A 25717-nucleotide genomic window follows, 5' to 3' on the forward strand; every position below is an offset into this window, starting at 1 on the left:
GTTTGTTTTAATCTTAAAATGGAGGTGTTAGACATGATGCATTGTCAATCTCTTTTTTAACGCGAAACTATCCTTCGCAGAGAAACCGTTGGTTAAGCCGCTATCCAAATTCTGGTATATTTATCAAAGCCGGATGTACTTTAAAGGGGTGTCAGTAATTATCAGATAATTAAATCGTAGCGAAAAATCTGTAAGTCAAGCCATAGCAGACTGTATATTAAGGGAATGACAGAAAGTTGACAGTTGTTTTTAGACAAGATACATAATTTATAGAAAATAGACTTATGCTAGTCACCCGAGGGGGAAGAAAGGTTGGTGTTTAAAAAGCGAAAAAAGAGCTTCTTTTAAGATTTTTATATATTATAAACTTCAGAGAGTGATGGGGGTCTAGGGGGGAGGGGGGGTTTACCCAAATATCGTAGAGGGTGACCACGGAAAACAATTTTATTTTGAAAATAAAAAATGAAAACAGGACTTACATTGCTAATTGTGGCGGCCAAGGCTTCAAGTTCATCAATAATTTCATATGTTCTATCCATTGTGTTCTGAAACATTCTGATAATTTAATCACATTGCATGCCCGTTATATACGAAATCTCAAGGGTGAATTGTTATGTAACGGGGAAATCATATGTAAGCAGGCCTCTGATTGGCCGAGAAGGAGGATGTATCCGACTCTCTGATTGGCTGAGAAGGAAACATGTGATCTAACTGTTTCCTATTCCAGGACACCTTGACATTCACCCCTAGCATGCACTTGTCCAAAAACAACAATAATAAATAAATCCCTCAGGCCTAAAGATTAAAGAAGCCTTAATGTTTCTTAATTCTCCCCTTCATGAATCAATAATTTCCCCTAGCGATTATGTAAATCAATTTCTCAGGTTAAGCTAACCAAACAACAATGAAGCCATGTTTGTTTCTTAATTCCCCCTTCGTGAATCAATAATTTCCCCTAGCGATTATGTAAATCAATTTCTCAGGTTAAGCTAGCCAAACAACAATGAAGCCATGTTTGTTTCTTAATTCCCCCTTCGTAAATCAATAATTTCCCCTAGCGATTATGTAAATCCACGGAAATTCACTTCCCCATCGAGTCCTAGATCAATAACATTGTTCCCGTTAGAATTCAATGCGCATGTGCAACCTTCGTCCCCGAGTTATTACACATAGAAACAACAAATAAATCGATCTTGGAAAAAGAGGTCATTGAGCGATTACGTAATCTTTCTCCCTAGGGACTCTATGACCATATTGTTTCATAATTCCCCACGCTCGTGAATCAATAATTCCACCATCGATTATGTAAATCACCCCTCATGTCATTCGCACGTGGCCAAACAACAACAACAACAGATCGATTGACCTTGACACACCCACATTAGACTCGATCGATAATCCTTGAATAAATTATGTCCCGTCAGCATTAAACTAAATTGTAGATGGCAGCAGGGGTGAGGGTCAGGACCTCCTGATAGGGTTCTACTGTTGTTGTTGTTGTTTTTTTTTTTGGGGGGGGGGGGGTAAACGGCGGCTCTCGCCGTCTGCATATTGTAATTTTTTTTTACCACTTTGCTTATTATGTTGTTTTCATTTTGTGGTATTTTCTACGCTCGTAGTTGCTTATCTTTTGGTTTGAAAAAGATTAATTACCTGCTTCGGTGGAGCCGACCCAAAAGCTACTTTCTCTTTGTGTTTAGGAACTTTTGGTTTGATTTTTTTTTTTTTTTTTTTTTTTACGTAGATGTATCAGGCCTTTCCTGAACGATGAATAATAAAAAACTGTGCTGAAAATATCGGAAGTTTGAGAATTTAGATAACAAAAAAATCACTTTTTGTTGCGCTTTCCTTGAATTAATTAAAAAGATTCTTTCGAAAACAATTTTTCAAATAAAAATAAAGAGCCATATTAAACCAAAGACTAGCATAAATAAATTCCTATAATAATAATTCAAACCCAAAATGATCAGAACTATATGGCAAATTATAGTTCTGCGATCATTTTGTTATTATAGCAATTATTTGCAATAATAACAATTATGTTATTATTTGCAATTATAGATCAGAAACATATAATTTGCAGAACTTTTAACTACGTTGAACAAAATGGCTATATAAAAATTTTGATTGGATGTGTTTGGGCAAATGGTGGGCTTGGAAGGGGTGTCAGTTGCCTTAGAATCACTCTCGACCATTAAAAAGGGAACTAGCCAATTAAATTTCAAATCGAATGAGCCCTTTCTGAAGTTTCTACGACAACATTGTCTATACAAAACCTTATATTCCCCCAGGGCATAACATACAACCTTTGCCCTGAGGGCTGTGGGGGAGTTGTCATCCTCAAAGACCTAATTTCTAGAACTTAAAACCCCGTTTAATAAAATGGCTGTCTCAAATTTTGATTGGATGTGTTTAGGGATTAGGGGGGCGTGAGAGGGGGGTTAGTTGCCCTCAAATTACTTTCGACTATTAATTTTTCCAATCGACAATTTCCAATCGAATGAGCCTTTTTTGAAGTTTCTACGACAATGCCTTCTATAAAAACCTTATATGCCCCCAGGGCATAACTTAAAACCCTTGCCCTGAGGGTTTTGGGGGAGTGTCCTCCTCAAAAACATATTTTCTATCAGGAAATCAACTACGCTGAACAAAATGGCTATCTCAAAATTTTGATTGGATGTGTTTGGGGGAATGATGGGCGTGGGAGGGGGCTAGTTGCCCTCCAATCACTTTATACTACAAAAAAGGCACTAGCCCTTTGAATTTCCAATCGAATGAGCCTTTTTTGAAGTTTCTACAACAACACCTTTTATAAAAACCTTATATGCCCCCAGGGCAGAACTTAAAAACCTTGCCCTGAAGGTTGTGGGGGAGTGTCCTCCTCAAACACACAATTTATATCTGGAAATCAACTACGCTGAACAAAATGGCTATCTAAAAATTTTGATTGGATGTGTTTGGGGAAATGGTGGGGGGGGGGGGGGGGCTAGTTGTCCTCAAATCATTTTTGACTATTACCAAGGGCACTAGCCCTTTGAATTTCCAATTGAATGAGCCTGTTTTGAAGTTTCTACGACAACACCTTCTATTAAAAACCTTATATGCCCCCAGGGCATAATTTAAAACCCTTGCCCTGAGGGTTGTGGGGGAGTGTCCTTCTCAAAAATATATTTTGTATTTGGAAATCTACTACGCTGAACAAAATGGCTATCTCAAAATTTTGATTAGATATGTATGGGGGGATGATGGGCGCGGGGGAAGGGCTAGTTGCCCTCTGATCACTTTTGACTATTAAAAGGAGCACTAGAACTCTCGATTTCCAATCGAATGAGCTCCCTTTGAAGTTTCTACGACAACCCCTCCCATGTGAAGTGCCTCTGGAAAAAAAATAAATAATAATAATAAATAATGAAACATTGGAGCCGTATGGCCTTTACTATAGGCAACGCTACAGCTTTGCCTCTGATAAGAACCCAAAGCCTACTGCGTCATTGGCGCTTAACTGAAAACGGATTATATTACAAATATTTTCTTTTCCAGTTCTTACAGCATTGAAAATAAAAATAAAAATACAGTAAACTACATTCTCGAACTGATGGATCTTTAAACATTTAATATCTTTATGTATCAAATATTCAATTTGATGTTGTTTGTACTTCCCAAGAATGTTAAAGACCAATATAATTTTCCGTAAATCGCCAATGACACATTACGTTTTAGAGTTTTACAGTGAGAGAAGGAGGTCATACCCAAGCTCTTTTTTGTAGTGATTTTGGTTCGTTTCAACCCTGACTTGTATATTCAATTTGTGTCACTCGTTTTAAGATTTAATTTATTAATTTAAATTAATATCTATTGTATGCTTGTTTGTATTGATTGTTTATTTAATTTCTGTTCGTTTTTAGTTTCATTTATATTTCAATAAGAAAATATTTTTTTTTTTTAAGCTTGATTTTCATATTCAATCTATGCATTACTCGCTTTGAGATTCATTTATTCATTTATATTATTACTTGTTGTATGTTTTGCTATGATTGTTTATTTAATTCCTGTTCGTTTTGGGTTTCATTTATTCTTTAATAGTAATTTCTGGTCGCTTTGAGTTTGAATTTTAAAAGGCATTTGTATCTGCCGAGCTTAAGTTTAAAATGGCCTTTACTTTTCTCTGAAAAACTTATTTTTCGGAAAGTTTTTTTTTAGTTAATTTCTGTTCGTTTTTGATTGCAAAAAGTTTCAGGTTTTTAAAAATCCTTACTTCAAAATCAAACTTAAAAACAGAAAAATCAAGTATTCATCAAAGTATCAAAACTGGTTCTAAAGTATCAATATCAAAGTGAAAAAAAAGGGTTTGTGGCAACCTCGGAGTTTTTATTATCTGATGTTTGAACTATTTTTAACAAAATGGCTATCTCAAAATTTTTATCGGATGGGTTTGGGGAAAAGGGCATGGGGGTTTTCTAATTAACCTTCAGTCTTATTTGACTCTTTGAAAGTGAACTAGAACTTTCTATTTTTAATCAAATGAACCCTCTCTGAAGTTTATACGACTATCCCTTCTATAAGAACCAGAAATATCCCCAGAGTATAACTTACAACACCTGTCCCTGGGTCCTGGGAGGTTGCGTTAACCCCGGAGCTTCAATAACTTTTGACCCTTAAAAAGCGCACAAGAACTCTCGATTCCCAATCGAATGATCCCCCTCCGAAGTTTCTACGATGACCCCTTCCATATGAAGTGCCTCTGGGGAATAAATATTAATAAATAACAAATAATAAAACATTGGAGCCGAATGGCCTTTACTATAGGCAACGCTATAGCGTTGTCTCTGATATTTAGGATATCGCAGTACGTGCCAATGAGCTGGAACCCACGCAAGAAGTGAAGTTTGGTTAATGCTAATGAAAAAAAAGAAAATAAGATGAAAATATAACAGCTTAGAAACAAATTTCTGCTGTATATGTGCACATTAAGGGGAGGGGGGGGGGGGGGTAAAGCATTGCAAATATTAAATACGCAACCTAACCTAGGTACCTTTTACCCCCTAAACCCCCCAAAAAACAAAAGTTTAAATATTATAAACGCAGTGACAAACTACGGCCTGCAATCCAATTCTCTATTGAAAGAAACCCGGTTGACTAGTTTCTTAAGCATCTTCCCTATATAATATACCGCGTGGGTTAAGCTAATTGACAAGTACCGACATCGCTTATATGCCCTTTCGAAAACCTGCGTGCAAATAATATTTTCGTTTAATTAAAACATCCTCCAGACGTCCCATAAAAGTTTCACTTTAATGCTGTTAGTGTTATTAGTTACAGTAATCGTAGTAGTAATATTAGTAGCATGTACATGGAGCCTTTTGGCTAGTTTGAAGTCTCCCACCCACAACTTATCCTGAGTTCTGTTTGTTTTGAGTTTTAATGATATTCTTTCGTTCAGTCTGATAATTTTTTTTTTTTTTTTTTATTCAAGATATTTTGAAAGCCATAATCTATTCTTTAAGAAAAACAAGAAAAAATGAAGTGATTTTAAAAGAAGAAAATGAGAAACAACCAATTTTACAAATGCTCATCTCTTAAAATGGGTCAAACTTATTTGATACAGTCTTATCTGATGGTTATTGAAAATATGACAAGAAAGACAAATTTACCAAACTTGTCGTAAAACTTACTGATCTGGCATGAAATAACTCCTTCTTAGAGATATGAGAGCAAAAGTATAAAAAGAGTATTAAAACGGAGGAAGGGTAATAAAAGGAGTAATCGCATGAGTTCACGGATTGTTATAAATACTTTTCATAAACACTGACACAAAGCTCGATATCTAAATGGCTTGTTGTAGATGGTACAACTAATCTAATAAACTCTTAATGTGTATCATTACAAATATTTTCCTTTTTAAAGGACATCAATGGAAACACAGACCTCCACTTTGCTGTGAGAAACTTCAGTGGTTGTGTACCTCAAATTCTTAGTCATCGAAATAGTAGTTTTCTTATAGCTGCCAGAAATTTGAACTATAAGACCGCAAGAGATATGGCCAAAGAGGTTGGAAACGAAAAATCCGTAATAGAAATAGACTCCTATGTCATTGGACTTGTTAAGAAAGGTAAGTAGATACCTTATTTTGTCATCCATCTATTAATAAACTCTTCTGACTGACCGTAACTCAAACAGTAAGCTGTACGAAAAATTTGGTTCATTCCCTCTATGGCTATAATGACAGAAAGGATAAGATAAGATAGATAAGATAAGATTTATTGCAAAAAGCCTGTGGGCCATAGCAACACATAATACAATCTACAAACCAACGCTCAGGAACAAAATACAACTTTAGATAGTAAAAATCAAAAAAGGAAAAAAGAAAAAGAACAACAAAACGAAAAAAAAAGAAACACACCAAGGTTCGACTTTTAACCAACAAACACCATATAATAAAATTCAAATAATAAAAATAGTATCAGGCTATCCCCTCAAACATGATTCCCTATATTTAGTCCCTAAACGAAGAAACTTACTCAACTGTTTAATAGCACATGCGTTCCTCTCAGCCATCCGCTCTATTAACCAGCATTCGCTCCCAAACACTCGTCCGAAACATTCATTCCGCAACTCAGACAGCTCTTCACACTCAGATACAAAATGAAATAAGTTTTCATTCACCAATCCACACATTGGGCAGAAATAAGGGCCAGCGGCCAGCCTAAACTTTCCCAAAAATTTCCTTCTCTCACCTAAATCCAAACTACCCCCTCTTACCAACAACAAATTCTTCAAATCCTCTTCATTCAACCCAAATTTAAGATAAACCTCCTCCCCCAAACCGTCTTTGGCTTGGGAGTAAAACCTCAAAGACATATATTGGTCCTTATGAGCTTGCCACTCTTAGATTTCTTGGTCATTTAGGGTTCGCTGGACTTTCTACCATACTAACTCGGTTTCACCCATGAGGCCTTTTCCTTCATTCCACATCTCCGAAATTTTACAAAGGTCCAGTATTTTCTTAACCTGATTTGACCATGAATCACGTCTACCATCCTTCAAGCTCTCCAAATAAGCTGCCTTAAGAAGCCGAACTCTAGGTAGCCTAATTATCTTCTCCCAGAATTTTACCATTCTAACCAATCTAACACTCCTTAAAGAAAAAGCCCCAAATCTCCTTTCAGTACCACTGAACTAAATGAACCCTTCAAGCCTAGAATTCTCTGAAAATATATTAGCTGAACTACTTCTAGCTTAGTTCTTTTAGCAAAACCCAAAACCTCAGAGCCACAATGTAGACTAGAAGCTACTATTGTCTGGAAAAACTCTTTTCTGGATTCTAATATCAGCTAGCTGATTTAAATTACTACTCAAAAGCATATTTATTAGCCTCTTACCCCTTAATTACAATCTTCTACATGCCTAGACATCCCCCTTAAAGCACTAAACTTAACACCCAAATAAACAAATTCCTCATTAACCTCTAAAACCTTTCCTCTAAAATTAAAATGAACCTCTCAATCAACATCTCCTTTACTCCTAAATACTAATACTACTGATTTCTTAGCGTTCAACTCTAACTCCTTCTTTTCTAAATAATTTTTTATTATATCTAATTGCTTCTGAAGGTTCTCTCTGCTATCCGCCAGTTTTTCCTCTAGCATATTTCCTTCTCAATGCATCCAAAGTAAAAATATGGTCAATAGTGCTGAATGTCGATCTGAATCCCGCTTGCATTGGGCTAAGTATTTCCTCCTTATCTAACCAGTCTCTTAGCTTAAATTCCAGAGCCTTACAAAACGACTTACTTACCACATTCTCCATAAACATAGACCTAAAGTTTTCATGTAACTTCCTATTACTTTTTTTAAAAAGAGGCACTGCTACAGGAATGTTCCATAACCGAGGCCAATAAGCTTTTCCTGTTACAAACGAGAAAATTTCAGCCAACATGGGTATTAAAGTTGACCTTCCTAACTGCAGAACTTTTTTAGATATGCCATCTGTTCCTGGACACGAATTTCCATTCATCCTTTTCAACTGATCCCAAATTTCTTGTTGAGATACAGGCCTAATTAAATCATAATCATTCTGCCTTAAAGGATATGTTGCCGTCCCTAGACCGGGCTCTCTATCCTCTGAACCATTCGACTCATTCGCCCTAACATATTCTGACTCTCTATTCTCAAAATAATCTGGCCACGTCTCAACTGCTGGGACGTCACCTCTTATTCCCGTGCCCTGGATTGAACATTTAACAACCGACCAAAACTCTCTTGAATTATTCACACTATAAACTCTCTTAATTTCCTCATTAATTTTCATATGCCTCTCTCTCTTTTTAACTCTTTTAACCCTATTATAATCTGACCTTAGTTTCCTATATTCAGCTAACCTGCGCAAATTCGTTTCCTGATCCAATGGGTCTGTTGCTTTAAGTAGCCTGAAAACCCTAATTACCTCTTCCCTTTTCTGCCTACATTCCTCATCGGAAAAACCTTCATCTTTTCTGGTCGGATGTTTTTTATCCTGAGATAAAGGCTTGATTCTCTCATAAATTATATCTGTAAGTACCGAAACAACTTGGTGCAATTCAGCTGGTTCTGAAAAATTCAAAATCGAATGGCAATCATTCTGAAATTCCTCACTTTCTAGTTCTATTATAACCAAATCTTCCTTCTCCTTGGCTATCCAAACTGATTTACGGATCATTTCGTTGCACGTCGACCTTTCCTTTCCCCTTTCGGACTGTCGAATATACGCTCTCAGCATAATACTCACTAGCAGATGGTCAGATCCAGCCAACTCTAGGAATCTGAGGTCGACAGCCCGGGGCCAGAGAAAAAAACTACATAAAATATAATCAATTAAACTCAGGCTAAACCCACTATAACACATAAAATCATCCACACCGAAATCTCCTCCCAACTTTCTGTTTATAATTATTAACCTTTCCTTTTTACAAAATTTATTAAATTCCTTCCCCATCTATTTAATTTCCGAGGCCTATCCCTACTTTTCCTACTAGGGAAAACATACTCACATTCATTCTCCAAACCAACCTTATGACCTGGTTCATTTACAACGGGTTCAATAGCCAGCAGCTCATTCTCTTTACTTGTATGTACATCGAAGTCTCCTTGAAAAATAAAATTACGGCAAGGGTACATTCTTTTGTATAACTGAGTTCCATTTACAACCAATTTCCATGTATCTCCCCGACTGTAAGAAGTATTCTTCGGAGGCAAATAAACAACACACACAACAAGGAGAACATATTTAACTGATAATAATAACCATAATAAATTTTCAGGCTCACTTTCTAGCCTACGAAATAAATTAAATACACCCTTCCTTAGAAGCACGGATATTCCTTCATAGTGTCTGCCAATTGCCAAGACTTTTCTACGTCACTAAAAAACATCAAAGTCTTCATACAACGAAAATTCATCTAGAGAATTTTACGTCTCGACAAGGCACACAACATCCCAACTTTCACAACCGGCTGATGTACTTGACTCTAATAAATTTTCTAACTGTTCCCTACTATAACCTTGTAAATTCCAAATACCAAAACTTGAGCACGATTAACTATGCCCTTGTATTCCCTATTTTGGTAATTTCGACTGGTTCCCAGGCACTGCTATATCCTCCCAACTAGGATGTACTTAATAAAAAACTGGAGCTTGCACTCTTTGGTGAAACCCAAACTATTCGTAATCCTTAATTCTTTCCGTTTCTCGATCACTTTTTTTTGAACCTTTATCCTGCTCCACAGGGCTAGTGTTCTTATTATTTTTTTTTGCCCCGTCTCACACTCTGCTGAGCTAAATCCACCGCAGGTTCTTGGCTAAAAGGGGGATAATACTGTCCACAAATAAAAGCAGCCTATTTCCTATCTTCTACACTAAATACAGAAGCAGCGCTTCCTAAACTCAGGCAAATAGCAGCCGAATTTACCGATCCGCTTCTCTTACGCGAAATAATCTGATTTCCACGAGCTTAAGATGTACCAGGTTCTTTAGAATCAACATTAGGGCTAGCCACTTCAACACTCACATGTTTTTCTTTTTGGACTTCATTCGCTTCCCTCGCGTGACTGATTTTGATCCTTCGTTACTTAGTGAACTTGCATTGACCATTACTTCATTTCCCGTGCGCATATTACGATTTAAATCGGAACTCTGATGATCATGGGTTCTTATTTTCTCTACTGCTATAACCTTCCGTTGTTCTCGATAAATTTCTTTCACTTTACCCAATTCACTATCGTATGCAAAAATCTTATCCCCCACGAAAAGTCTCACACCCCTCAGCTTTGGATGAAAATGGCCTTCCGTACGCGTGGCTTCTAAAATTGGTATCAACTTGCTCCGTGCCAATAAACCTAAAGAAGTATAATCTGGGGCAACTGACAAATGAAACCTTTTGAAAAGTGCAGCCGAAGTAAATATGGATTTTTTTAATTCCATAAACGCTAATTTAATTGCGACTGGTTTGACTTTCTGGTTTGAAGGTAAACGAAAAACATCTTTAATATCTGTCTGCATAAACCTGGCACCTTTCATTTCAGCATCTAAGAATGTGCTCTTTTAGACTAGAACCCCTTATCTTTGGGTCAAAATTTTACAGTATCACATTACACCTTTTTTGATCTCCCTCCATTCTATCCATTATCTTTCTATTCTTCGCAATTTCTATTTTAAGCTCACGAACTTCCGCATCTGTATTTTCCGATCCTTTTTCCACTTCACAAATTTTCTTATTTAGAGATTCCGAAATTGACGAAATTTCCATAGATAATTTTTCTACCTTTACGCACAAGGGATCCCAGTTTTTTAAGCTCTATTGACATTTCATTTAATTTCTTTAAAATCTGTAGCTGGACTTCCGTTGATTCCGTCATCTTGATGGTAATTACTCGCTACTTAAAATAGAAAGACGTTTATGTTTAAGAGTCAATTATTTAATCCACGCTGACTCAAAGCGTGCAATTAGCTAAGCCGTCGTTAATAATGCCACGGCTAACAACAATTCCGAGTGAACTTCTCAGCAAAATCAAAAGATAATAAACTTCTCGACAAATTCTGCAGGATATATATTTCACAAGTAAAACTAATTGAATGTTGGATCATGTATTTCACAATTTCAGTCATATATATAATCCGCTTTTTAGATGTTCACTGAATGAGAACTAAAACTGAACTGATAAGATAGCTGGGATACGATCTGTGTATGAGGGACGACATATTGCCAAAGATTGTCCTTGCAGCATTGCATATATTAAATACGTAACCTAACCTAGATACCTTCCCCCCCCTAAACCCCAAAATACAACAGTTTAAATATCGTATACGCTATGAAAACCACGCTATGAATTGTATTACTCTATAGCCGTCTCTTGAATTAACCCGTCAAAAACGGGTTTTTCGTGACTGGTCTCCTTATAAATGTCAATATGATGGGAAAGTACTAAAAATACAATAATGAATCAATAAAATGATAATATAAAAATAATATAAGAAACTTACAATGTAAGGTAAAATGGTACAAATCTTTTTGGACCGTGTGGTCTTACAAGTGACAAAAAACTAATTGCAATAGTATTTGGTAACCTTATGCACAAGATATCTTTATAAACTAGGGTCAATAACAACAAAATTCATATTTTATTTTCAGCAGAGAAACTCGGTTTATTAAGTTTCTAAATTCTTTTTCAGCTTAACTGCATAAAATCGTTAACATGACAACAATATGGATTTAATTATCGGATAATAAAAAGAAACTATGAAAAAAAAATTCGTAAAATCTAAGTTTGGAGGATCAGTGCTGGTACAGGACTGAGGCCTGATCCTTTCAGCTGGATTAAAAGGAGGCACGATGTCATTCTGGCTAAATTTTAATTGCCATAAGGCCATAACACATGATATCATATTAATCCAAACAATATTATGCCCGATATACGACATACATTATAATATAGCAATCCATGCAGACTGGAACATCATAACTCTAACGTGTGGCACAATATTAATCTTTAAGTGGGATCACAAGCATCAAAGCCAAGGAAAAACGTATGAAAGAGCAATAGCACTCTAATCAGCTTGATTAAATTTCCCATTTTTGAGATTTTGTGCGTGGAGATTGGAGGTTATAAACCTTAAAATGCTCAGAATTCTTTTATTTTATTGTGTTTAGTATTCTAACAATGTTTCAAGTACGTGTCTGAGTAGGACTACGAAGTATTTAAAATTTTGTGTTTTCATTTGTACTACTTTCTTCTTCTTGGCTGGTGCTCTTCAACACTTCCTAGGAAAAAACATCTGTTATAATTTTAGAACTTGTGCAAAAATATAACAAACTTACTCATCACACCTGTACCTACTCATGCATGCTAACTACGCACTCTCTGGGCTCTTGTCTTAAGCTTTTAACAGAAAAACCAGCTATGAGCAATTGTCAAAAACTGACTTTCACCTTGCCTGCCAAGCCCATCATCTTTCTCTTACATGGGCCCTTGCTCCTGCGGCTGCGAGCATCGTCTTTCCTCTAGAGGTATACTTTTTAGATTTTTTACCATTCTCAGGAAAATGGCTATTTTGATATTAAATTCAATGTTATATAAGGTCTTGGGGAAATGAATGGCGCAGAGAAGCTGCCTCGATGGCCTCCAATCGATTTCTTACTCAAAAAGTAAATTAATCAATGAACCCGCGACAGAGTGAGTCCTTTTTCAGCTTTCTTTTACCTGTTTATATGATAAAGTCGGGGATAAACATAGCGCTACATGGGAAACAGCTCACTCTTTATGTCGCCTACGCAACATCATTTAAAATATATTTGTCAATTCGGGCTTTTCATCGAAGGTCACCTTAAATTTAAACTACAAGTTGAAATTGTTGAGATGTCTAATATACTTGCTTACTGTAATCGTGTTTATTCTTTATTGCTCGCTTTTGGCCCTCGCCCTTAGGTTTTATATTTTTAGAAATAATCGACAAATCATGAGTAATAATCAAATACTTGCCCACACTTTGCCCACTTATTTGACCTCCTTTCTCTTGCAGGAGAAATTGATAGTTTAACCAAACTGTTTATGGAAGGATATGATCATGTTTCTGATATTGTAGATCCAGAGAGTGGACAAAATATAATGACAATAGCAGAAGAAGAGGGAACTCGCAAATCGGTGCTATTTTTAAGGGGACTTGTAACTTATGAGGTAGTCCTCTTTTATTTTATTTTATTATTTTATTTATTTTATTTATGAGAACGAAAGTATATTTTGTCTCAAGTAGATCTATTTGATCTGGCTTAATGTTCATAATATCAATATAATTCATTCCTTCTTATATTGAAAACTGGAAATTTATTACCCTTATATTCGTTTTAAACACTAAGTGCTCTTTTCAGGAATGATTGACATTTTCTTTTTTCTCGCTTTAATTAAACTTGAACATAAATAATGGTGACTGAGGTGGGAAGGACTCAAATTTGGGAGGGCCATGATCCAACAGCTAATGGTAATGAATTGAAAATTAAGAATGGCTTTTTTTCGATAAAGTCCGAAACTAAAGCACGAAATTAGATTATAATGTATACATCAAAGTAATGCGTTTTTTTTGTCAGCCCTTGGTACATAAAATTGTTAATTTGCCCCAAAAATAGGTGGCACTTTCGATAAAAATCATCAGTCAATTTAAAATTTATTTATATATCAAGACAATGAAAGAGGTGTATAATCGAAAGAGGGAGAAAGTGTCAGTGATGTTCCTAAACTTACTAGTTGCTTTATTGGTGTTTCCTGTAATAATATTACTACGACGATCTCCATTATACATTAAACAGGAAAAAACTATTTTTTTTCAAATGAAAGTAAAGAGCAACAATAAAAGTTTAAACGAAAAGAAAAAATTCCACATTTGAAGAGGCCATTCCTTCCCCAACCCTCCACTCTTCAAGCTAAATTTTTATGTTGCATTAAAAATAACAGTTATGTAGACGGTGGATTGATGCTCTGCTTGGAAATAAGGTTCCCAGGGATCGATCCCCGATGCAGCAAGGTTGGGTGACAAAGTTGCTTCTTGTCCCTGTAATAAAGACCCAGCAACTGAAACGTTGATTCGACGTCCTATGCAACAGCGATGGCCCAAGAAGATCTTTATCCCTCCCCCTTTTAAAAATACTCCTCATTCAAATCCAACGGTCATTTCCCCTGAGTAGTCGTTCTTAAAGTATTAAATAAACAGTCCAACTTTAATGTAAAAAGCGAGGGTGAGAAAGGGGAAGCCACCTCATATATAGAAAAATTTATGTTTGTTCTAAGTTTTCATGTCGCTCTTCACTTCAATTCAAAAAAAAACTTTTTTTTGATGCTGTTCTTTTTGATGCATGCCCAAGGGTACCCTAAATGTGAGGAGTGCTACTGACTCCTCAAAGCAAACTCTTTAAAACAAAATACAACCTTTGCTGAACAGAGCTTCGGCAAAAAGAAGTCATTCAATAGGTTTGCTTTTCATGACAGAGTGTGATTACCTAAAATAATCTATTGTCTCCGCAGTAAGATGGGAGTAACGGCTTCATAATTTTTATGGAAAATTGGTATCTTGAGATATTCTCGCATAAAGAAAAACGATCCAGATAGGTCAGAAATCTGAGAAAAATCGTTAAAAGCCTTAATTTTGTTTTTTTGCAAAAGACATCTTGTACTATGTTATTACATCATATAAGTATTTCTTGTGACATCATACAAGGCATTATATAAGTATTTTCTTATATGATTTAATGCATAGCATATATAAGATTGTTGAGTTTCCAACACAACAGTTCTTTATATAATGTAATGTCTGTTGGAAGGCCCAAAAAACGAAAATTTACAGTTGCAGCATAGGCAGCGCAATAGCGCTGCCTAAGTAAAGAACGATGTGGCCACAATGTATTATTATTATTTTATTTTTTCGTGGTCTAAGACCAGGGCACTTCGTATTGAAGGAGTTGTCGTAGAAACTTCGAAAAGGATTCATTCGATTGGAAATTGGAGTGGCTAGTGCCCTTTTTAATAGTCGAAAGTAATTGGAGGGCAACTAGCCCCCCCCCCCACGCCCATCATTGCCCCAAACACATCCAATCAAAATTTTGAGATGGCCTTTTGGTTCAGAGTAGTTGATTCCCAGATAGAAAATACATTTTTGAGGAGGTCACTCCCCCACAACCCTCAGAGCAAGGGTTTTAAGTTATGCCTTGGGGGTATATAAGAACGATGTTGGCACAATGTATTATTTATTATTTTTTCTTCTCTTTAGACCAGGGCACTTCGTATCGAAGAAGTTGTTTCAATTCAATTGGAAATTGGAGTGGCTTGTGCCCTTTTTAATAGTCGAAAGTGATTGGATGGCAACTAACACGCCCTCCACGCCCACCATTTCCCGAAACACATCCAATCAAAATTTTGAGACAGTCATTTCGTCCAGCTTAGATGATTTCCAGATAGAAAATATGTTTTGAGGAGGTCACTCCCCCACAACCCTCAGGGCAAGGGTTTTAAGTTATTCCCTGGGGGCATATAAGAACGATGTTGGCACAATGTAATATTTATTATTTTTTTCCTTTAGACCAGGGCACTTCGTATCGAAGAGTTTGTCGTAGAAACTTCGAAAAGGGCTCATTCAATTGGAAATCAGAGTGGCTTGTGCCCTTTTTAATACTCGAAAGTGAATGGAAGGCAACTAACACCCCTTCCACGCCCACCATTTCCCAAAACACATCCAATAAAAATTTTGAGATAAACATTTTGTTCAGCGTAGTTGATTTCCATATAGAGATTATGTTTTTGAGGATGACACTCCCCCCAGGGCCCTCAGGGCAAGGGTTGTAAGTTATGCCCTGGTGGCATATAAGGTTTTTATAGAAAGAGCTGTCGTAGAAACTTCGAAAAAGCCTTATTCGATTGGAAATTGAAAGGGCTAGTGCCTTTTCTAATAGTCGAAATTGAATGGAGGGCAAATAACCCCCCTCTCACAACCACTTTTTCCCCAAACATATCCAATCAAAATTATAAGATAGCCATTTTGTTCAACGTAGTTTAAAGTTCTGGAATTTAGGTCTTTTAGTATGACACCCCCCCCCCCCCCGGCCCGCCGGGCACGGGGTGTAAGCTATGCCCTTGGGGCATATAAGGTTTTCCTAGAAAGTGTAGTCGTAGAAATTTCAAAATGAGTTTATTCGGTTGGAAACTGAAATGGCTATTGCCTTTTTTAATAGTCGAAAGTGACTGGAAGGCAACTAACCCCCCTTCCACGCCCACCGTTTCTCCAAACATATTCAGTCAATATTTTGAGATAGCAATATTTTTCCACGCAGTTTAAAGTTCAGGAAATTATAACTTTGATTAGAACACTCCCCCCACAGTCTTCAGGGCAAGGGTTATAACTTATGCCCTGGGGGCATATAATTTTTTATTGAAATCTTTGACGTAGAAACTTGAAAAAGGGCTCATTCGATTGGAAATTCAAAGGGCTCGTGCCCTTTTCAATAGCCTCGAAAGTAATTTGAGGGCAACTAACCCCCCTCTTACGACCATTATTTCCCCAAACATATCCAATCAAAATTTGTAGATATCCATTTTGTTCCACGCAGTAGAAAGTTCTGGAAATTAGGTCTTTTAGGATGATAACCCCATCAGAGCCCTCAGTGCAGGGTTTGTAAGTTATGGCCTGGGAGCATATGAGGTTTATATAGAAAGTTGTTGTAGAAATTTCAAAAAGGGCTCATTTGATTGGAAATTTAAACTGCCCTTTTTAATAGTGAAAAGCGAATGGAAAGTCATTAACCCCCCCTATCACACCCATCATTTCCCCAAAAACATTCAATCACAGATTAGAGATGGCCGTTTTTTTCAACTCAGTTGAAAGTTCTGAAAATTATGTATTTAAGGATGACAAAACCCCCAGAGCCCCCAGGGCAAAGGTTGTAAGTTATGCCCTGGGGGCATATAAGTTTTTTATAGATAGAGTTGTAAAAACTTCAAATGGGGCTCATTCAATTGGAAATTGTGAGGGCTAGTGCCCTTTTTCATAGTTGAAAGTGATTGGAGGGTAACTAACCCAACTCTCACGCCCACCATTCTCCCAAACACATCCGATCAAAATTTTTAGATAATGATTTTGTTCAAAGTTGCAGAAAGTTCTGGAAATAAGGTCTTTGAGGATGACAACCCCCCTCCCAGCCCTCAGGGCAAGGGTCGTAAGTTTTGACCTGGGGCATATAAGGTTTTTAATGAAACTCATGTTGTAGAAACTTTAAAAGGACTCCTTTGATTGGAAATTGAAAGGACTAAAGCCTTTTTTAATAGTTAAACCTGATTGGAGAGCGATTAACGCCCCTCTCACGCCCACCATTTTCCCAGACACATCCAATCAAAATTTTGAGATAGCCATTTTGTTTAACGTAGTTGACAGTTCTGGAAATTAGGTCTTAGAGGATTACAACCACCCTAATAGCCATTAGACTAAGGGATGTAATTTATGCCCTGGGGGCATATAAGGTGTTTATAGAAAGCGTTTTCATAGAGACTTGGAAATCGAAAGGCCTAGTACCCTTTTTAATAGTCAAAAGTGATTTAAAGGCTTGACATTTTTATAGTAAAGACCGATTAGATATAAAGTATTATTTTGTTGTTGTTATTGTTTAGACCAGGGCAGTTTGTATCGAAGGAGTTGTCGTGGAAATTTTGAAAAGGGCTCATTCGATTGAAAATAGAGGGTTGATGCCCTTTCTAATAGTCGAAAGTGATTGGAGGGAAACTAATCCCCCTCCCTCCCATTTGCCTTTATGTTTAAAAACTAAATGTTGCCTTAAGATTAAATCAAAATTCACTGTGTTAATGCTAATTCCCAATAAGGCATCTCAGCAGTATCCCAAGAACAACTGAGGGTATTATGTTCAAACTTTTGGGGCTACTTCTGCTCTTAAAATTTAAGAAAATCAAAAAAGTGTAAGTGCATCCAAGCTATCAAAGAAATTAAATAGATTTTTTTTGCAAATGGTATCAAGTTTTACACTTCAGCTTAACTAGAGGAGGTATTAAAATAAACTAAACACTACTATTTGTGTCCAGATTTTTAAAAGGGTATATGTTGTTAAAAATTTCTGAAAATTTTTCTCCAGCATACAAATAGTTGGCCAAGCTATAAATTCTTAAAAAAAAGAAAAGATTTAAAGTATTATTATGCCTTCTCAAGGCCAGAACATAATTTGCACTTTACTGATAAAAATACAAATGAATGTGCATTGTCAGTTTAATATACATACACTGATATTTAGTAATCAAAATGTTAATATTATTTGATTTATTAAAGTTGTAAAAGTAAGACATTCATAATTTTTTCAGCGAAGTACAAATTATGTTCTGGCCTTGGGAAGGCATAGGGGTTTTAAGCCCAAGTTATGTTAATTTCTGTTCGTTTTGAGTTTGACTCGGTTATTTATTGTAATTTCAGTTCGTTTTGAGTTTCATTTATTTATTGATGCTCATTTGTGGTAGTTTCACGCTTGATAGATTATTTGATTTTATTTTTGCTCATTTTTTGCTTAATGGAGTTCTTTACTTTTCTTTGAAAAACTTATTTTGTGGAAAAAGTTTTTTTTAATTAATTACTATAAACGATGATTCTTTGGAACCAACAGTAGGGAGCCAGGTATTACACCGGTACGAACACCGTGCTGCCATCTATAATCAAGTCTAATGCCGACAGGGTATAATTTATTCAAGGATTATTGATCGAGTCTAATGGGTCAATGACACCATTTTCAAGGTCAATTTATTTGTTATTTCTAAGTGTAATGACTCCGGGGCAAAGTTTGCACATGCGCATTGAATTCTAATGGGAAGAATGTATTGATCCACTAGAGGGGAACTAGATTTCTAAGAAAATGATTACATAATCGACGGTGAATTATTGATGCTCTAACAGGACGAGGTCACGTGTCTCTTTCTAAGCCAATCAGGGAAGTTACGTAAGGTTTCCCATTATATTACAATTCGCCCTTGAGATTTTGTATATAACAGACATGAGGTTAAACTATCACACAGTTTTAAGACACCATGGATAAGGCATTAAATATTGATGACTTGGAAACTTTGGCTACAATGATTAATAATATGACTTCTGTTTAGTAAATTTTCTTAGTTTATTTCCAAATAAAATAATTTTACATAGTCCCCCTACAGTAAATTCAAATTCAGGGTACCCCCCCCCTCAATACAAATCACCCTTATGTTATGTTCATAATCGATAGAAAGTGTAAAATAGGCTTTTTTTACCATGTAAACCCACACCCCTCCTCCATGTTTACGACTTTAATTTTTTCATTGGAAATAATTCTGTTTTTGATAAATTTATTCTTTCTGTATCCTACCTAAAAGTGACAGCCAACCTCTGTCAACTCTTTATATACTGACCCCCTTATGACGCTAAACCGCTAAGATTTAAATAGCTGATAATTAATGACACCCGTCAAGTACATCCTGCTTATTAGTTCACGTGAATTACGATAGCGGCTTAACCAAAGGTTTCGTTGAAAAAGAGATATTTTTTGGTCAAATTAGTGAGAGTAAATCCTTTGAATTGCAAAGAGGGGGTGAGTGTTAGTTATAATAAATAGTTCCATATAGTATTTGTTATCCATTTTGAGCAGAAATAGACATATCTCATCTTTAGATATTTAGTTCTTCACCGAAATGTCTCAGTTTCAGATTTTTGGAGGTGGAGCCAGATATCCTGGAGTTATTTCAAAACGAATAGAAGTTATAAAACGTTTAAAACGTTTCTTTGAGATTTCATATAGAATTCTATGACCTTTCTAATATTCTCAATACTCAAAGGTTCAAATGCAAGAACTTATTGATTTTATTTAATTTATACGACCATATCTAACCTATCATGATAGTTGAATGCATCTAATGGATTTGCATAAAGCTATAGGAATTACCATGGTATTTGCGTGAAGCTATACACCTTTTCAAAGAGAATGAGTACCCCCTCACATGGCCTTATACTTTGCATAAAGCTATAGGAATTCCCATGCTGGGACGTATACACCTTTTCAAAGAGAGTGAGTATCCTCTCACACCTATGTTCCTTGGTACCTTTCCAAAGAAAGTGACCAAACACGTTTTGAAACAATAGTTGAGATTATATAACGCATCCAGACTGGTTTTTGAGGCAACACCCATTTTTTAGGGCCAATCAGAGAGAGCGGAGGTTATTCCATATATGATAACTTGATTAGTAATTGGATTCGAATAAAAGGAGTGATTTTCATTGCAATTCATATTAGTAAGAGAATTAAATTCAGAGACAATAGTTTATTTGAGACGATATTAGTAGAGAAAATGCGTGGAGCATTTACAATATTGGAGGTTGATGACCCTGATGATATTGTCAGAGATAATAAATGTTATTAGTGCAAGCAGTGGAACTGGATTTTGATATGGTGAGATATAAGAAGATATGAATCTACATATAAGTGTAGAACATGTCATAAATATACTTTGCTTTCCGGATATCATCATGAGTAGAATGCATCTAATGGATTTGCATCAAGCTATAGGAATTACCAAGGTGTTTGTGTGGCTATACACCTTTTCAAAGAGAGTGAGTACCCCCTCACATGGCCTTATACTTTGCATAAAGCTATAGGAATTCCCATGCTCTTTTCTGGGACGTATACACCTTTTCAAAGAGAGTGAGTATCCTCTCAAACCTATGTTCCCTTGGTACCTTTCCAAACAAAGTGATAAAAAAACACGTCTTTATCAACTTCACTCATCATGTCAGTGTATAAGGTTTCAATTGCACATGGAATTACACAAGAATATACAGTACAGTTTGACGTGCACATTGCGAAAAGCGACCAATCCTTTTATATTATATACCTATAAAGTGAACAAACAGGTTTTGAAACTATAGTTGAGATTGTATAGCGCAACCACACTGGTTTTTGAGGCAACACCCATTTCTTAGGGCCAATCAGAGAGAGCGGAGGTTATTCCATATACGATGACTTGATTTTTAATTGGATTCGAATAAAAGGAGTGATTTTCATTCGCCCTTGAGATTTTGTATACAACGGACATGCGTTATGATTAAACTTTCATAAGGTTCTAAGACACCATGGATAATTCATCTGATATTATTGACTTGGAAGCTTTGGCTACAGCGATTTATAATGTGAGTTCAGTTTAGTAAATTTTCTTAGTTTATTTCCAAATAAAATCATTTTACATAGTCATTCCTCCAGTTAACTCAAATTCAAGGTATAACCCCCCCAGAATACAAGCTCCACTATATGATGTTTATACTCGATAGAAAGCGTAAAATACACTCTTTTTTTACCATGTAAGCCCCATCCTCGCTCCCCCCTGTTTATGAATTTAATTCATTCATTAGAAATAATTCTTTCACTCAAAAATGTCATTTTCCCGTCATGCATTTAAAATCATCAAAATAGAATGTGCTCTCTTTGCAGTCTACATAAAACCGTGTGTGATTAAGACTTTAATCCTCTTACAAGAGGGTTAATTTCGTAAACAATCTTCGCACGCGCATTATCTAAATTATGAAAACAAAGGACGCAAAAAGGCTACATGCTTTGCGTAATTCTAGACGGTTTGAAAAAGGGATGAATTATTTACAAAATTAAAAGAGATATTTTTAGGACATGGAAATGTTAGATGCAAAGAGTCCTTTAGAGAGTTTATTATTCCTTTTTTCTATTGCTTTTTTTCGATAAAGTGTCTTTTATAGTCTCACGGGGGGAGGGGGTGAAAACTTATTCGGATAGAAAGCAAAATCTTTAATTCAGGGGGAGGGCTGGCAAAATTAGATCTATGTCTCTTGTTCTCCAAACGAAATGCATCCTTTATTAACAGAACTGAAAAAGATTGCTTTTGCAGACAATTATACCTAATGAGAAGAGTGTTCTATTTTCAAATGTCTTTGATGAAAGCAAATAAGGTTTCAGTTAAATCTTCATAGTTTTACCTTCATGGAAAGGAAGGGATGGGGCATTTTAAATGCTCTTATTTTGTTAGTTATTTTATATTTTGTTAGTTACGCCCCAGGGCGTAACTAACAGCCCTTCCCCTGAAGGTTGTGGGGGGGGGAGTCATCCTCAAAGACCTAATTTCCATAGTGTTCAACTACATTGAACAAAATGGATAGGTCGATATAGGTGTGAAGAAAATTTACAGGGTCTGTTAAAATGACACCCCCGTCAATCACATTTTTCTAGGGAGGATTAGAATCAACTCTATAAGTTTTCAAGTGACCTAGAGCAAATTCCAACAAATGTAACTCACGTAGTACCGGGGATGCGACAGTATTTCCATGTCCTACACCTATTTGCACAGGACCCAATTCACAAATAATAAAGTCATTGTCAAAAATATACCTGGAAACATTAGATCCAACAATTTCCATAAGACTATTTATTTCTTTTATTGTAAACGGGAAATCCGGGGGAATAGTAAACGACGTACCTTCACTGATATCATCCAATTGTTCCGGCGATAGTGGACAATTACCCATGATATTCTGAAGTCCTGGGCCAGGGAGGGCAGTTGTATTTGTAGCTTCCTCCTGAAACTAAAATGAATGAATTGAGTTTTTTTTCTTTGATGAAAGTTGTATCACAATTATAACACATTATTTTTTTCTGAATCGGATTTGTATTCATATTATTTATCAAACAATTTTTTTTTTTTTTTTTTTCTTAATTGGACTCGTATTTATCTAACAAATGCATAATAAATTACAAATTTTACTTATAGCATTATTTATAAAACAAGTGCATAATAAATTACAAATTTTGTTAATAGCGCTCACGCACGCACGCACACGTACACACACAAACGCACACACACACACACACAAGAGCGGTTTCTTTGACAAGCCAAAAAAATTACATTATATTTAGGTATCTCTGAGGGGGGGGGGAGCAGAGAAATTTAAAACAATGGTTGGGGTGGGGGATTAATAGTATAGCGAAAATAATATTTTAATGTCTCTGACACACTTTTACCATGTTGAAAAATGGTGAAAAGAAAAGGCTAAAAAAAAGGTGGAAGAAATAGGAAGATATTTCTATAACCAGGTAGAAAGTAGAGGTAAAAATGCTTACATTTCCAAATTCTGGCTGCAATTGTGTGCCTGAAGGCCCTGGCAAAGCATGAAGGGGGGCAACCTCCTGAGCTTGAGTAGACGGGGCTGAGGCATTATGAGAAGCCGCCCACTCTCTTTTCAATTTTCTGCCAGTTTGCATAGAGTTTTTCGCAGGTAGCACAGAGCTGGCACTGGCGTGAGAGGCTCCGGGCATCAAAAGTTGAGTGGTCAATGGCTGGCCCGGAGCATGTGTAAAGGGACCGGCATATCTTATGATGGAAGGCCTTGCAGCTTGCATCGGTGTGGCATCGTTCCCTCTTGTTCTCTTTTCAGGGGGAGAGCATTTGTCGGAATCCTCCTTAAAAAAGAAAAGACAATTTAGTAAATGATAATAATATTAGAGAAGAAAGGAAATTAGTGAATGATTTTTTATAAAAGCCTCTTAATCATCTATACAATCCATGAATTCGAAAATAAGAGCATTTAAAGTGCCCCATCCCTTCCTTTCCATGAAGGTAAAACTTTGAAGATTTAACTGAAACATTATTTGCTTTCATCAAAGACATTTGAAAATAGAACACTCCCCTCATTAGGTTTAATTGTCCGCAAAAGCAATCTTTTTCAGTTCTATTAATAAAGGATGTATTTCGTTTAGAGAACAAGAGACACAGATCTAATTTTGCCAGCCCTCCCCCTAAATTAAAGATTTTACTTTCTAGCCAAATAAGTTTTCACCCCCCCCCCTTGAGAATATAAAATACACTTTATCGAAAGAAAGCTATAGAAAAAGGAATAATAAACACTCTAAAGGACTCTTTGCATCTAACATATACATGTCCTAAAAATATCTCTTTTAATTTTGCCAATAATTCATCCCTTTTTCAAACCGTCTAGAATTAAGCAAAGCATGTAGCCTTAATCATTTCCGTTCCTATCTACCATCCTTTTCAGGGGGAGAGCATTTGTCAGAATCCTCCTTAAAAATTTTAGTATATGATAATAATATTAGAGAAGAATGGAAATTAGTGAAAGATTTTTATCCCTTCCTTTCCATGAAAGTAAAACTTTGAAGATTTAACTGAAACATTATTTGCTTTCATCAAAGACATTTGAAAATAGAACACTCCTCTCATTTGGTGTAATTGTGTGCAAAAGCAATCTTTTTCAGTTCTGCTAATAAAGGATGTATTTCGTTTAGAGAACCAGAGACATAGATCTAATTTTACCATCCCTCCCCCTAAATTAAAGATTTTGCTTTCTAGCCTAATACTTTTTCACCCCCTCCCCCCTCTTGAGAATATAAAAGACACTTTATCGAAAGAAAGCTATAGAAAAAGAGATAATAAACACTCTATAGGAATCTTTGCATCTAACATTTACATATCCTAAAAATATCTCTTTTAATTTTGCAAATAATTCATCCCTTTTTCAAACCGTCTAGAATTTAGCAAATCATGTAGCCTTAATCATTTCCGTTCCTATCTACCATCCTTTCCAGGGGGAGAGCATTTGTCAGAATCTTCCTTTAAAAATTTATTAAATGATAATAAAATTATAGATGAAACAAAATTAGTGAAAGATTTTTATGAAAGAATCTTAATCATCTTTAAAATCCATAAATTTTAAAATAGGAGCATTTAAAGTAACCTACCCCTTCCTTTCAATGTAGGTAAAATATTGAAGATATAAATAAAACATTATTTTCTGTCATCAAATACATTTGAAAATAGATCACTCCTCTCATTAGGTGTAATTGTCTGCAAAAGCAATCTTTTTCAGTTCTGTTAATAAAGGATGTATTTCGTTTAGAGAACAAGAGACATAGATCTAATTTTGCCATCCCTCCCCCTAAATTAAAGATTTTGCTTTCTAGCCTAATAATTTTTCACCCCCTCCCCCCTTGAGAATATAAAAGACACTTTATCGAAAGAAAGCTATAGAAAAAGAAATAATAAACACTCTAAAGGACTCTTTGCATCTAACATTTACATGTCCTAAAAATATCTCTTTTAATTTTGCAAATAATTCATCCCTTTTTCAAACCGTCTAGAATTAAGCAAATCATGTAGCCTTAATCATTTCCGTTCCTATCTACTAACCTTTTCAGGGGGAGAGCATTTGTCAGAATCCTCCTTAAAAATTTTAGTATATGATAATAATATTAGAGAAGAAAGGAAATTAGTGAAAGATTTTTATCCCTTCCTTTCCATGAAGGTAAAACTTTGAAGATTTAACTGAAACATTATTTGATTTCATCAAAGAGATTTGAAAATAGATCACTCCTCTCATTAGGTGTAATTGTCTGCAAAAGCAATCTTTTTCAGTTCTGTTAATAAAGGATGTATTTCGTTTAGAGAACAAGAGACATAGATCTAATTTTTCCCACCCTCCCCCTAAATTAAAGATTTTGCTTTCTAGCCTAATAAGTTTTCACCCCCCCCCCCCTTGAGAATATAAAAGACACTTTATCGAAAGAAAGCTATAGAAAAAGGAATAATTAACACTCGAAAGGACTCTTTGCATCTAACATTTACATGTCCTAAAAATATCTCTTTTAATTTTTGTAAATAATT

General features: G+C 35.7%; 1 protein-coding gene across 2 annotated transcripts in view; it reads left to right on the forward strand.

Moving 5' to 3' along the window:
• LOC148951086 (uncharacterized) overlaps positions 1-25717 on the forward strand; it is a 205307-nt gene that overhangs the window by 114105 nt on the left and 65485 nt on the right. For both annotated transcript variants that reach the window (XM_089090134.1, XM_089090135.1), the window contains exons 7-8: positions 5905-6109; positions 13050-13204. In XM_089090134.1, coding sequence (XP_088946260.1) covers positions 5905-6109; positions 13050-13204 — 360 coding nt within the window. The remainder of the gene's footprint in view (positions 1-5904; positions 6110-13049; positions 13205-25717) is intronic.

This window comes from Artemia sp. Qi Xiang Cuo, chromosome 6 (assembly GCF_049724085.1).
Source record: "Artemia sp. Qi Xiang Cuo chromosome 6, ASM4972408v1, whole genome shotgun sequence".
NCBI classification, from domain to species: Eukaryota; Metazoa; Arthropoda; class Branchiopoda; order Anostraca; family Artemiidae; genus Artemia; species Artemia sp. Qi Xiang Cuo.